The sequence below is a fragment of the Taudactylus pleione genome, unplaced genomic scaffold (genome assembly GCF_031769625.1).
Source record: "Taudactylus pleione unplaced genomic scaffold, aTauple2 ptg000400l, whole genome shotgun sequence".
NCBI classification, from domain to species: Eukaryota; Metazoa; Chordata; class Amphibia; order Anura; family Myobatrachidae; genus Taudactylus; species Taudactylus pleione.
The window spans coordinates 5,508,961-5,523,174 of record NW_028284802.1 but is presented as its reverse complement, the minus strand read 5'-3'; the positions used below and the strand labels follow the sequence as shown (position 1 = coordinate 5,523,174).

At 44.6% G+C, this 14,214-nt stretch overlaps 1 protein-coding gene across 4 annotated transcripts; it reads right to left on the bottom strand.

The window, feature by feature from the left end:
• Positions 1 to 394: 394 nt before the first annotated feature.
• On the bottom strand, positions 395 to 13,892 carry LOC148506598 (histone H3-like centromeric protein A). 4 transcript variants are annotated; one of them, XM_088446567.1, is made up of 7 exons: positions 13,874 to 13,892; positions 12,531 to 12,676; positions 7,653 to 7,696; positions 4,312 to 4,434; positions 2,696 to 2,823; positions 2,535 to 2,612; positions 395 to 871 (listed from the first exon to the last, which is right to left on the bottom strand). In XM_088446567.1, exons 4-7 carry the CDS (start codon positions 4,406 to 4,408, stop codon positions 737 to 739), a joined length of 438 nt encoding a protein of 145 aa, XP_088302693.1. In that variant the 5' UTR covers positions 4,409 to 4,434; positions 7,653 to 7,696; positions 12,531 to 12,676; positions 13,874 to 13,892; the 3' UTR covers positions 395 to 736. The 4 variants fall into 4 exon arrangements, with proteins under 4 accessions (XP_088302693.1, XP_088302690.1, XP_088302689.1 ...); XM_088446564.1 differs by lacking the exon at positions 13,874 to 13,892 and adding an exon at positions 13,671 to 13,821; XM_088446563.1 differs by lacking the exon at positions 13,874 to 13,892 and adding an exon at positions 13,675 to 13,821.
• Positions 13,893 to 14,214: the final 322 nt, after the last annotated feature.

The window sequence follows — 14,214 nt, the reverse complement described above, 5'->3', positions numbered from 1 at the left end:
CACCTCTTTTTTTTTTTTTTTTTGCCCCCAAAATGAAAGTACCTTTTTTTGGGATGTCCTGTGGTATTTTTTGATACAGATTACCTTTGGGGGACTGTCCAAGGGGTGCACGGTGGTTTTTAGGAGTCAGCACCCCAAAACCCCAATTCTGCACTTGTTCGTGCCACCTATTCAGTGGGATACTTTTTCGCTGGGTTCGAACCTCTGACTTTCCGCACCTGCAAAAAGTCATCCAAATTGTATACGGGGATAAGTGAGAATGGCGAAAATGACGTCATCGGCGATAAAGTATCACCGATAATGGGTTTTCGCTCCAAATTGAATACGGCCCTATAAATGTTTACGTCCTAAGACAATAGTGTTTGATAAAGGGACAACATTGATGCACAATATGTTCATGATTCTATACATTTATTTATTTTTAAAACTAAGTTTTTATTGGCAGTAATAAACAAATACAAACAATTCATATCCCCATATATGTCCATGCCTATATTTTATACAGTAACTATTTGTTTAAAAACAACATCCATGGTGACTGCTGATGTCAGAGTGACAGAACTATACAGCTCAGATGTCCGTACCCTGTAACAGGAGTATGTGCAGTAATAAGTAACCTCCTCCCCACGCTGTAAAACAAGACTATTAAAAACGCCACCAGGAAGAACGAGATGTATAAAATCAAACGTGAAGTTTGAGAACTTTTAAAATGTTGCGAAAATAAAAATGGACAGTTTTATCCCAGTCCAAGATGGACCCCGCGAATCCGCCGTGCGAGCTGGATGTCATTTGCATGTAGAGTGACCCGCTTGGCGTGGATACTGCACAGGTAAGCGTCTTCGAAAAGCCGGACCAAGTAGGCCTCAGCTGCCTATGAAAGAGGTTACATTGCAACGTGAGCAACAGTGACTTTACAGCTAATAACAATCTCAATAAGAACCTAACAATTGTCTCTCTGATACATTAATTCTGCAAGCCCCTATTATTCAGTCCTAAGGTGGGTACACACCAGACGATATGTTGTCCAATTGCGCAGATTGAAGCGATATATCGGGTACACAGTCTAGTGTATAACCATGATATGCACGCTCCCATGCTTCGCTAGAGACATCGCCCGTCTGCCCTGCTGCAGAGGTCTGAAGAAAATTTAAGCTGCATGTAGGGAAGTCTCATAGCATGTGGGAAGGTCTAAGGGGCATTTAAAGGGACATGTGGAGAGGTCTGATGGCAATATAATGATGGGACTCTGGGACCCAAATAATTTTCATGTCAGCGTGATGGCTGCTGTGTTTGTACAGATGACGTGACTAGTGTGCCCATGTCTATGGTGATAGACTTCAATGCAGTGAACGCCGGCTGAGAGTACTCTCATATATTTTCAGTTAAATCCTCGTATCACAGTATAGCACAGATTCCTTAGACACCATTGCTTGCGCCCAGTACAATATCACTTCCCCCGATATGTACGGCTACTCAGGTATTACGCAGATCACCAGATCCAGAACCACTAATACCACTGCTACTAGCACAAACACATTAGGGCCAATTCTGAGTCGCACAGATCTCTCTCCACAGATGCAAGCGGCGAATTTTGCATAGAGCGCAGCACAGAAGAGGCTTTACACATTTATAAATATGTGCACCCTATTCCGAGTTGGATGTAACTTGGCTGGATCGGCCTCTCCAGGAAACAAGGCGTTTTGTGCAGGATCTAGGTGGCAAAGGGTATGCAGTCGGGAAGCCAGCGGACCTAATCCCGACAGCCGGCTTCCTGACTGCTTAATCCATGGTGAGGGTTAAATGACAGGCGTCTAAATCTAGACGCCTGTCATTTTATCGACGCCGGGAGACCGGCGCCCGGCATCCCAATCGAAGGGACGCCGAGCGCGGATAGCCTTGGACGATCGGGATTTCCTCCTCTGCCGGGATGCCGCTGTCAGGATTCCAACCGCCGGGCATGGGTCCGGCGGTAAATCATACCGATTCCGTGGCAAAGCGATTGCACAGAACCAGCCTCACTTGTAGGAGGGTCAAAAGTGTGAATCACGTGCCGAGTGCGATTCAAAGCCAAGTGTGTGAGGAAAGGGGAGCTCGGCATCGCACGTGGCCTCCGATTCACACCTTTGATGACAATTGCGGTTTCCGGTAAAAACTTATGGGTGGTTGGCGATGTGGGCGCTGGTGTCCACTTGTGCATGCCCCCATATTAGTTAAAAGCATTCTCGCATTAGCATAAAGTAGTTAGTAAAACAGGTTTCCACGGCTACCGGCCACTACAGCCACTCTGCCTGTGTCTCAGAATCAGCCGCGTTGTCTGTATAGCCCAAAATGCATTACTGAACGGGCTATTACGGTCTCCTAGAACTGTGCTCGCTGCGAGGGAACAGAGATTCTGTCACCGTCACTATGACAAAACGCAGCTCTGAGAGCTCTTAGGAGACTGCCCACATCAGATCCCAGAGGCACATCCCTAAGATTATTCCTAATACAATAATGCGTTACAATGAAGGGTGTACAGCGATTAAAGTCCTGACCTCCTGTAACGCCATGAGTGCTTTGCTTTGCCAAGAGAAGGGCACGCCACGGGAATACTCCATGCAGACTTCTCTCACCTAAACGCACAAGAAAGAACAACAATTACCAGCAAAAAGAAAGATCTGGGGAAGTAGGGGATGCAGAAAAGAAATCCTCTCACCAGCCGAGCAAACGGGGCCTTTCTGATCAGCAGTTCCGTTGATTTTTGGTACTTCCGTATTTCCATCAGTGCCCGAGTCCCTGCGCGGTACCGCTTGCGGATGGGCGCTTTCACACTTTGGCTCTGATCTGGTAAACATTGGTTATAAAACAAATAAAAAAATGTTTAACATTCGCATCTTTTGGGTTGTATCAGTCATCACTATCGCAGCCCTATAGAGATCTGTCCACAATTAGACGCTTCTCTGCGTACGATGAACGCGGCATAGCTCGCAATTCTACCTACACAGAACACTTCAGGGAAAACTGAATCACACACCTGCAGCTGCGCACAGAGCAGTAATTACGGCAGCTCATGTCTGCTCACGCCTCCAGGGGCTGTGGGCAGAAATCAGCGAAGGACATCCCGCAATTCAGTTACACTGGAAGCTCACACGCAATTAAATAGGTTCCTTAGCGGTGCCGCCCAGTTGCAACCAGTTAGCCGCAAGTGGAGACACAGCTGAGATCAGGGGAGTCTTAAGAGAGGAGGGGGCCCGTGTGCACTCCTCGTGCGGGGCCCCCTCCTCTCTTCCCGGCAGCCGACTGACGCGGCTGGGCAGCCACCGGAGCATTAGTGAACTCCGGGCATTAGAGCCCGGAGTCTACTGCACATGCACAGAACACCGGAAAAATGGCCACGACGGCCATTTTCTGGTGTTCTGAGCAGCACTGACACCTGCCGCGGGACCACGGACAGGTAAGTTTAAAATAATATGGGTGCAGGGTGTTCGGTGCAGGGCCCCCCCCATTATAGATACACCACTGGCTGAGATATGTATGACTGAGTCACCCATAGTAGTGGGTGTGGCATAAAGGATCGCAGGAAGGTCAACAATGAACAGGTCGACACCAAATGGTCAACATGTAATGGGTAGACAAGGATAAAAGGTTGACAAAAATATGTCACTTTTTTGCATTTTAACCCTAATCCTGACTCTAACCATCCCCAAGTACCTAAACCTAATTGTAGCTTAACCCTAACCCTAGCTCCTAACCCTAACCATCCCCTTCCAGTAGCCTAACCCTAACCAATGGTCGAAATATTTCAACCATTGGTGTCGACCATCTGAACCTGACAACCATTCGCACTGTCGACCTGCTACATGTCGACCATTGGTGTCAACCTATTCATTGTCGACCTTCTTACAGTCGACCTTTCATCCACTTGCCTATAATAGCATGTGCTCGGCCACAAAGCTAAACATTGTAAGAGCCATCCGCAATACAGTCCCTGCAGCTCTGAACTAATTTCTATGCACAGAGCTGTGACGATGACCGTTCCTTTGTTCCCGCTGTGTGGGGCGATTGTGAAGTGGGGTCATTGAGGACTAAACACGTAAGGCCAAATCCCCCAGGGAGCACCTGCCGAATACAGCAGCGAACATTCCGTGGACAAGCTTTGAACATTTGACTTACCTCCCCTCTGTCCCCCACGCCAGCCTCCCCTCCGTCCCCCACGCCAGCCTCCCCTCCGTCCCCCACGCCAGCCTTTTCTCTTTTATACTCAAAGCTCAATCCCACAAATATCTCCCTTAGGTTTCACCACTTTCTAAACAACGTGCAGCTTCCCCTTACTTTGAGGGGAGCTGGTTGATGCTGCGGCGGGAGGCACCCTCTTCGGGGTACGCGACTTCCTGCGGGTGACCTTGGATTCAGGCACTTTCCTCCTCATTTTAGGAAATAGGCACAAAACCAGCTCTGCAGAAACAAACAAAAACAATTTATACGGTAGCTTGAGAGAACATGTGAAGCTTTCACGGAACGAAAAGTAACAGAATGGTCATGCTGGGACCTGTAGTTCCACAACAGTGGAAGAGTTAATGCAATATATGTATAATGGACAAAAGCAGTTACCAAGGTGTTCTAACTTCAAAGACATTTAAATGAATCACCTAAAATCCATCTAACCCCTTACAACCAAGGTTTGTCAAGAATATGTCCAGCTACAAATTAGTTATAACTGAGCAGCCCCCCCGGACCCAACTGCTTTGTGCTCACTTCTAACACCAGAGCAGATTGGACACAACCGGAGCCCCCGAACTGTTTGCACCTTCCTTCCCCCTGTTAATTGTAGCGAGAAGAACTGGTGCAGTTTCCGCGGGGCGATTCCTACAGAATTATGGGAGCTCTAGTATGAGAGAGGGGTGACTTGTGTCTATAAATATCCTTGCAGCAGTGATTAAATGGCACAAATCAAACTAGTAGTGAACAGCTAACACAGCAGTGAGAATTTAGCCAGGTAAAGCAAGATGGACAATAATGGCAATGTCCAATTGGTAATTACGGTTTTAGCTCTCATCTGCACCTACATCCTGGACAATGGGGATTGTCTATGCCTTGCGGGGTAGGAGGGGTTACGGGACACAACCGAACAGTCAAAAGAAAGGAGAGCATTATTTTCAAGTGCAGATTTAAGACCCCATACATCTTTGACAGATTAGGACAATTCCCCTTTCTGCCGACAGCAGGGTCGGCAAATCAAAGAATTCCAACATGTTGGACAATCTCGTTTCCCCAATCCAGACCAGATAATGGTATCAGGGATTTTTAACATGGAGCATTTCCTCAATTCCAAAACAGATTGGCGATCAACGATAGCCACTGATTGGCAGAACGGATCGGGGAAATGAGCCTCAGATGTATGGGCCTCTTTGGTGCTGAAGCAAGAGCAACAAAATATTTTTGCGATTTTACATAAAAAAAAAAAAAAGATACACTAGTTATAAAAACAATACAAACTTTTTTTTGGGTCATTTGTGGTAGATTTTATTTGCAGTGTGGAGATGTAAAAGCAAATTAATGGTGCATACACAGGTAAAGATTTTCTGTCCAACCATCCAACTAGTTGATTGGTTGGAATGAAAGTCTGGCAATGTATGAAAGCAAATGACAATCAGCAATTTGCTCCAAAACGCCGGGAAATGGACAAAAACTGTTGTTTGAACAAATTGTTTAGATCAAACATTTAACAAACTTGTCTGAACGACCATTTTCATCTGTTTTCTGGCATTTAGGAGCAATTTGCTGATCATCAGTTACTCCCATACGTTACCAGATTTTCATTCCAACCAATCATCTAGTTGGATGGTTGGACAGGTAATCTTTACGTGTGTACCCAGCCTTAGGGTACTTCAAAGCCTTAAAATAAATAAAGAAAAAAAATGTGTGTGGATACATTAAGAAAAACTAAATAAATAATGAGATGACACTTGTTGGACTGAGACAGTGCAAAATACAACTAAAATAGGTTCTGCACAGGTTTGAGAAAACGCTCACCGACCAAAGCAGGGCACACATATTGCAGACCACTCTGCACCTGGTACACACTAAGCTACATTTAGATCAATGTGTGCTTTCATCAAGGTGAGGGCGGGCATGGCAAGTTTTAAGCACGCTTTCCAAGCCAACCATTGAAGGAGAGTTTGAAGCCATTTGTCGGCCAACGCTCCTGTATACACACCTAGGTAATTATCATCATAAGGGATTAAACTTATCCCACTGTAAATTACCTCTGCCACTCCCCCTGCCATCTATAGCACTCCCCCTGCCATCTATAGCACTAACCCTGCCATCTATAGCACTAACCCTGCCATCTATAGCACTCCCCCTGCCATCTATAGCACTCCCCCTGCCATCTATAGCACTCCCCCTGCCATCTATAGCACTCCCCCTGCCATCTATAGCACTCCCCCTGCCATCTATAGCACTCCCCCTGCCATCTATAGCAAAAGATAAGCAAGGTGTGTGGCTACATGTAATCCACCACCATAGCGCCACTCTGTAAAATACTCTACTGCAACCGAGTTTATGGTTCGGACTTGGCGTAAGACTTTTCCGTCTGGACGCGGGCGCCTGCTTACTACATTACGCTTATGTGGGAATCCACCTTTGTATATTAATAATCTGTTTGCGAATGCATGTGGAAGTCTATCCCGCCCTCTGCTCCTTCGTGTGCAGTCATTATTATTAGGGTTTATAGCAGCCCCGTGCTGGGCGTAAGAGTTCCAGCCTCACTCCACCCCAAGACTGCGGTTGAGCACAAAGTCGGACAACATGCCCATGACAGGGCTCGGTTCCGTGTGATTGCATGGCCACCACACCCATTACACAGCTAGTGTGGTACGTTGGCAGATAAATAACACCCGTACACACAAGAGCGATCACCCTCAGTGTGCGTGCGGATGTCTTTCCATGCCACATGCGCAGTAAGCTGAAATCCGCTCAATCAATCAACATTGTCATTTATGAGGACTCCATCAGGACACCTTAGACCCCGATTTGTGGCCATGGTGCGGGACAGTCCTTTAATAGATATACTGTAACTGGACCCGCCATACTGAGCTGTGTAAATAGTACCTTTTTTGGTGCTCATGTTAATGACGGGAATAATATCCATGGTCTAGTACAGGAATGGCCAACCTGTGGCTCTCCAGCTGTTGTAAAACTACAAGTCCCAGCATGCACTGCTTCAGTTTTGCCATTAGGGAATGCTAAAACTGTGGCATGGCATGCTGGCATGTGTAGTTTCACAACAGCTGGAGAGCCACAGGTTGGCCAGGCCTGGTCTAGTAGAAGAGATCTGTATATTGATTTGTGAGCTCAATTAGAACAAACTTTTAAGTGCAAGGGATTAATTATTCACAACTCGCCAGATCGTTTAAAAAAAAAATCTGCAAACGCCCTATTAATTAATGCAACGTACATATAAACAAAATGAAAAGCCACCCAGCAAGAAAATGCAGACAGGACTTTGCAGCTGTCACAGATTAAGATGTTAATAGAATAGATTGGATTTGCTGCAGCACCAAGTGACTTGGAAGAAAAGCAGCGCAATTAATCATAGATTTAATAACTTTGTGACAAGTGTTTCAGTTGCAGAAGTGAATGTGTGGCTACACATGTATAATAAACCTTACCACTAAACAAGTTTCTAATCCGCGATACTGCTGGTTACAGCTACCTGGAAAACAAAAAAAGAGGAATTGCGGTCATCACAGCAATCACAGAATCCACAATGATTTGACATAAATGCATAATGGGAGGTCGAGTAATTGATCAGACAACTTCAAAAATAAAATATACTAAACATATTCTGTCACCTTGTATACCTTTAAGGCTCATACACACTAGATGATGTGCTGTATGAACGATATTGATGAAAGATTTCCCTTTCTGTAGTGCAGGACAAACGATATTGGGTGTACATACTGAAAGATATCTTAAAAAATATCTTTCAGTGAAGTCATCCTGCCACATCTCTGAACAGGCAAAACTTGACGATATCCTAAGACTGGCCTGCATGTACGGACAATAAAAGACATCGCTGACGAACTGCGGGAGCGCGCATCGTTGGTCGCTCACCGAATACACACTGAACGATATATCGTTATGGTCCATATCGTTCATAAAAATCGTCGTGTTTGTACGCTTATTTAGATATGCACCCCTATGGGGCTGTGAACAAAAATATGCGACTTTGTGGCAAAAGCCAGGGCGATATGGTCTGTTAATGTCATTGCAAACTCCACCATTACAGTCCACGTTTTAAGGATATCCATGCTTAAGCACAGGTGAATTAAGGCCCTATTTACTATAATCCACTTTTAGAATGCAGATTGCAGTGTGATATTTCCAAACTGAATTCTCATTGTGAGTTTAGGAAATATCACAGGGATGCGATAAAGCGCTGTCCCTGCGAATAACCTCTGCAGCCTTATCACTGTATTTTTCGGCAAAAAATACAGTGACAAGGTGCCGCGCATTCGCTGACCGGCCGCTGCTACACCCCCCCCTCCTTAATTTCACTTACCTCCAGTCATCGCTGCTCTGGTGATGTCCTCCCTCCGGGGGTTCCGGTCAGCTGGTCTCCCATCCTGCACTGTGACACGGTCAGCTGTTATATGCAGCAGCTGACCAGGGTCACAGTGCAGGAGCCAGGAGACCAGCTGACCAGAGCCCCGATCTTCCTGGAATCAGGTAAGTGTTCATTTTTTTTTCTTGCAGTGATCAGCTTGTGGTCTGTTTAGACCACACAGCTGATCACTGGGACCTGGCTCTCAGCTCTGCCTGTTAGAGCAGAGCAGGATATGGGGGAACCAGGGTAGATCCTGGATAACGCCATCTCCAGGCGGCATCATCATCACAGAGTTTCCCCCGGTATTTTTTTTTCACATTTTATTTTTAGTAAATCTCAGGCAGATCGCATTTCCCATTACAATTATGAGAAATGCGATCGGCTTACTAAAAATAGATGATAATTATAGCATGGGGTAGAATTTTACGAATTCTACTAAAATTGCCCTTTTTCATTTTATTTTAGTAAAAATGTTAATAAATAGAGCCCTGTGTGTTCCCGCTAGCTTGTTTTAGCGCGGCACCGCGCCCTGCCCGATTTTAAAAGGGCTCAAAAGCGTCCTGCCCTTTAACCCATTCCTCCAATGTATTCCCTGATCTAGTGCTTACTGCAAGTCGCATCATTAAATACCAGAACGCAGCAGCAAACAGGACTCACCGATGTTACAACACATAGCGAGGGCTGTTAGTATTCAGTACAGGGCAGGGGCAGCCGGCAGGAGCAGGGTTTTACATAAGGTAAGTTATGAGAGCTGGAATTTTCAGGAACTCATAATGCTTCCAAAGAACTCATGCTGGGTATTCTCTATTAACAATAAATGAATGACAATTGCATCAGTTGAAATTATGGACCTGAGATAAATGCACGATAATAAAGGTAAGTGGCAGTTGGTTTGGAAAAATAAAACTAAACCATTTTCTTACAGGTAATATGTAAAAAATAAGATGTAGAACAACCCCAAAGAGGTTATAATTAAAAGGCTGCAAAACACCCATATTACCTGCCTTCATCTTGCTGGTGCTGCAAGATTAGAAATCATGAGTATCCGAACATTATCGTTGCAACTAGACCTAGATATGGCGCTGGATTGGACAGGCAAAGCATGAATGGTGGCACTGACCATTCCCACAACAGCTGCTATACATTGCGACAGCTGCAGCCAGGGACCATGCTTACAAATAAAATAATAAAGTTCCCCAATTAGCCGCGTGTGCTGCTGGGAGTTTCTGACCGGCATACGCGCAGGCTTACTGCAAGCGCCGATCAGAAGCCGAAAGAAGGAGAGTGAGATTCACCAGCCAGGTGATTTAACACTCTCCCTCTTCGGCAAACAAGGTGATCATACATGCGGTCTATGTCTGGACCTGTCTCACCAGCAAAAATAGGCAAGCAGGTCCAGGCATTTGACGGCCGTTAGCCTCTCCATCATACATCTAACCATATCTGCGACTGGAATATGCTTTGTCACATTCTAAGAAATCTTACATACAGTATGATTAAAGTACGGCACTCGCCCCAGTACTCTATACGGCAAGTGTAATAGTGACACCTGCAGGCCAGAAGCTACACTACATATCATACATAGGATACAATGTTTAACTAGTAAACTGAAACGTAAAGTTGAACTATATTTAATCTTACATAATAATAGTATATAAATAGTATTTTTAAATATGCCATGTCAGAGTTACTGATCCAGAGTCTGGATTTACTCTCACACACCTTAATGAAACAAATAATCGTTACTTTCATAGATTAGCAACCGGTTTTCAATAGCTAATTACACATGACCTTTTAAAATGCATCATATTCACCGATTTAATATTTCATTAACAACCTATCAACCACCTTTGCCCTGTACACCTTCCTGCCTTCACCCACTTTTTTTAAAATGACATCAGTTCTATTTCTATATAGGATTCCATATATTTTATATAAATATATATATATTTTTTTTTTTTTATCAACTATATATCTCAATTATATCCTCATATTATTAATTTCCCGTTGTGTAATCTATACTCACCCTCAACCACTGACGTTTCTCGCCATGATTCTGTGGACATAGAGATCTAAGAAATCCATGGAGCACAGAAGACTCACCATGGCCTACAGTATACTACAGCTATACACATACAAGGGCCTTAAACATTAGCCGGGATTGTGCGAGTTGGCCAGAATATGGCACTGTGCATCATGACCTACAGGTTGAGTTTCCCATATCCAAGTTGCTTGGGACCAGGGGTATTTTGGATATCGGAATATTCCGTATTATGGAATATTTACACACCATAATGACATAACTTGGGAATGGGACCCAAATCTAAACACAGAAAGCATTTATCTTTTATATACGTAGGACATGTATGTATAAGGAACTGCGCTATATCAATCACAATTAGTACTCAATATACACACATAATATATTTGGTAAAAGAATAAACAATTTATTAAACCAATGGAGTAATAGTGACATTAATGCACGGGTCTCAGCATCATATCAAACATTAAAACATGTGAGCTTAAACTCATTTATATAATCATATCACACACAATTGTAAAATGACAACCCTTCCTGAAGAGGGGAAAAGAATAATAAAATAAAACATAAAATACTGAAAGTCCCAATAACATATACGAATGGTCCAAAAAATGAATCCTCTAGCATGGAGTTGTAGATACAAGGTTCCAAATTGTTGCAAATAGATGGAATAATATTTAGTATCTACTTTTCTGAAAATATGCAACAATGTTTCTGCTATTATGCACTAGAAATGTTCACATGAATTCCATTAAGATATTGCCAAAGTAAGCGATGTATTAAAGCACTTGCTAAAGCTGGGCAGACATTTTATCTGGCAGCATGCCAGCGGCATACACTGAGATCTCACAGTGTATTAGCCCGACATTTGCGCTCCGCCCCCGGGGGGAGGAGACATTTCCCAGTTCCTTCTATGGGAAGGAACACAGGAAATGTCGGTCTGTCGGCCACGGCTGGGCATACACTCTGCCTGATGCCGCCGACATTTTACCGGTAAATATCGCATCGGACGGGCATGCTGGACAATCCAGCATGCCCGACCGAGCAATATTTAACCCTTGGTCGGCCGCACACACACACTACAATTATCGGGGCGATCTGCGGATATCGGGTGGATCGCCCCGATAATTGTAGCATGTATGGCCAGCTTTACCGATGTAGCATGTGCAGGGGACCTGAGGGTCCGTCCTGGTGATATTATGGCTCACTCCCAGGTCCGTGCTGGGTGTCAACAGTGCCGTTCTATATTTATGTTTTATATACACCTTATACACACAGCCTGCAGATCATTTAATACAATATTTTCAATAAATTTGTGCCTTAAACAAAGTTTGTGTACACTGAACCATCAGAAAGCAAAAAGGTGTCACTATCTCCGTCATGCTAAGAAAAAAAAAAAAAAAAAAATCCGTATTTCGGAATATTCGGATATGGGAGACTCAACCTGTACAAACATCAGTACAATTAGATGAAAACATGAGGAAGAATACAGATGTGGCATGACTTGTCGACATTCAGAAGGTCAGCTGTCAGAATGTCGACATGTACAATAGGTCGACAATCAATATGTAGACATACAATTAAGCCGACATGGTTAAAATGTTACAATGCTCAGAATGTCGACATTTAACACGTTGACACAAGAACGTCAACATGTGGAAACATTTTTTGCTCATTTTAGCCTAACCCCTAGACCCAATCATAAAAATCAACAAAAAACCCCCATAGATTCTGGTATTAATATGTTACATGTCAACATTCTGAATGTGTCGACATTTTAACCATATCAAACTAATTGTAAGTCGACATATTGCCCCGCACATAGAAAGAAACGCTCAAACAATCTAGACGGAGATGGGAGATTTTAGACTAACAATAACAAGTGTGTAATACAAATACCTCAGGTACAGCAGCGCCCGGGTATCCACTGGGAGACACTCCATCAATATATGCACATAAGCTGGTCCAGATAAATGGCAAGCTGAGGTATACGAGCAGGGTGCAGCAACCATGAGGAACAATGTGCAGTACTGCAGCTCTTGTACCTAGGTGACAGAAACAGAGTTATCTACAAGCAACAAACAGTGTGGTGACAAGAGTTAGTATATCACCCAGACAAACAGAAATAGCAACATCTAATTATTTTTATATGTATATATATATATATATACACACACACATATACATATAAAGAAAGGCATCTAGGGAACTACTACTGTGCCCTGGAATCTAATAACATCACTCGTCTATAACAGGAAGCTCAATCTTGAATAAGCAGCCCTAGGATATATAATCTACACACCTTCCAATCAAAATGTCACAGGCCAGATAAATGGTCGCTGCGGCAGTGCAAACTATAACAGTATACGCGCGTCCCACGATACCGCGACCATAAGTAATTACGGGCTGTACAATGACTGAAGAGTGAAGGAAGCAGGACGGAACCTTCTCAGGTGCTTTATAAAGTTACTATGAAAAGGTTCAATGGGCTCGATTCAATAGAACACGAATTAAATAACGCTGGGAGGGATCGCTAGGAGCTATTCAATTCAGCGCGCTGTTAGGTCAGAGAATGCCAGCTCCCCCCCCCCTTGCGCCTTACACAGGGTGTTTAGTCACCACAACGGGCATTCTCCAACTAAACTGCAACGCTATTTCCACGGCGCTAAGGGCAGAAAACAGCATCGCGCCTGTACTTTCGTTGACTTTCCTCCCGGCGCTATTTCATCCACGTTCAATTGAAACGAGCCCAATGAAACAGGTATTGGGTGACGCAGTCTCCAGGTGGCCGCAGACAGCGGAGATAAACAAACGAGACGCCGCAGTCCCATAGTATTTATCAATTACATTCTATAAAATGATAGGTAGAATCTGATTGGTTGCTAGGGGTAACATCTGCACTATGAAGTGATACATCATGACCTCCCCGTCTGGCTTGTTACATGCAATGTCCTGTGGAAGCAGCTGGCAGGTGTGACCCACCTATCCCGTGTACTCTGACTCCCCTCTATCTATGCACGGACACCCCCAGTCACTCACACACCCCAGCAGCAGCCGCTCCGGTCCTCACAGCGCCCGGTGCCGCCGATTCCGCGCTGCTGCTGCTGCTGCTGCTGCCTTTGAATATAAACATCCGCCCCCAACACGCTCTCCCCGAGATGCCCATCGAGCAGGCAGCCAATGGGAGAGGCGCTGCTTTTTTTTTTTTCTCAATGAACTTTATTGCAGAGTGTTTACAATACCAAACGTGCAGATAGTGAGTTAAATCCGGAGCTGCTGGATCCGTATTATGGTGCCGGGACTGGATCAGGGGGTGACAGACAGTTGCCATGCCGCCTATTTATCTGATTATTTCCCGGGTTGGGGCGGGCTGTGCTGCAGAATAATGTGACAGGAGGGTCTTGTGCATGATTCAACTCTCACCTCTCTCTCTAATATCATGGACTCATGCTGCTGCTGGGGTGCAGACGTCAGGCAGGGGTCCAAGCGTCCACACACCTTTGGGCTACTGAGGGGTCTTCAACCTTGGCCCTCCTGCTGCTGTGGAACTACACATCCCAGCATGCGCTGCCATAGTTTTAGC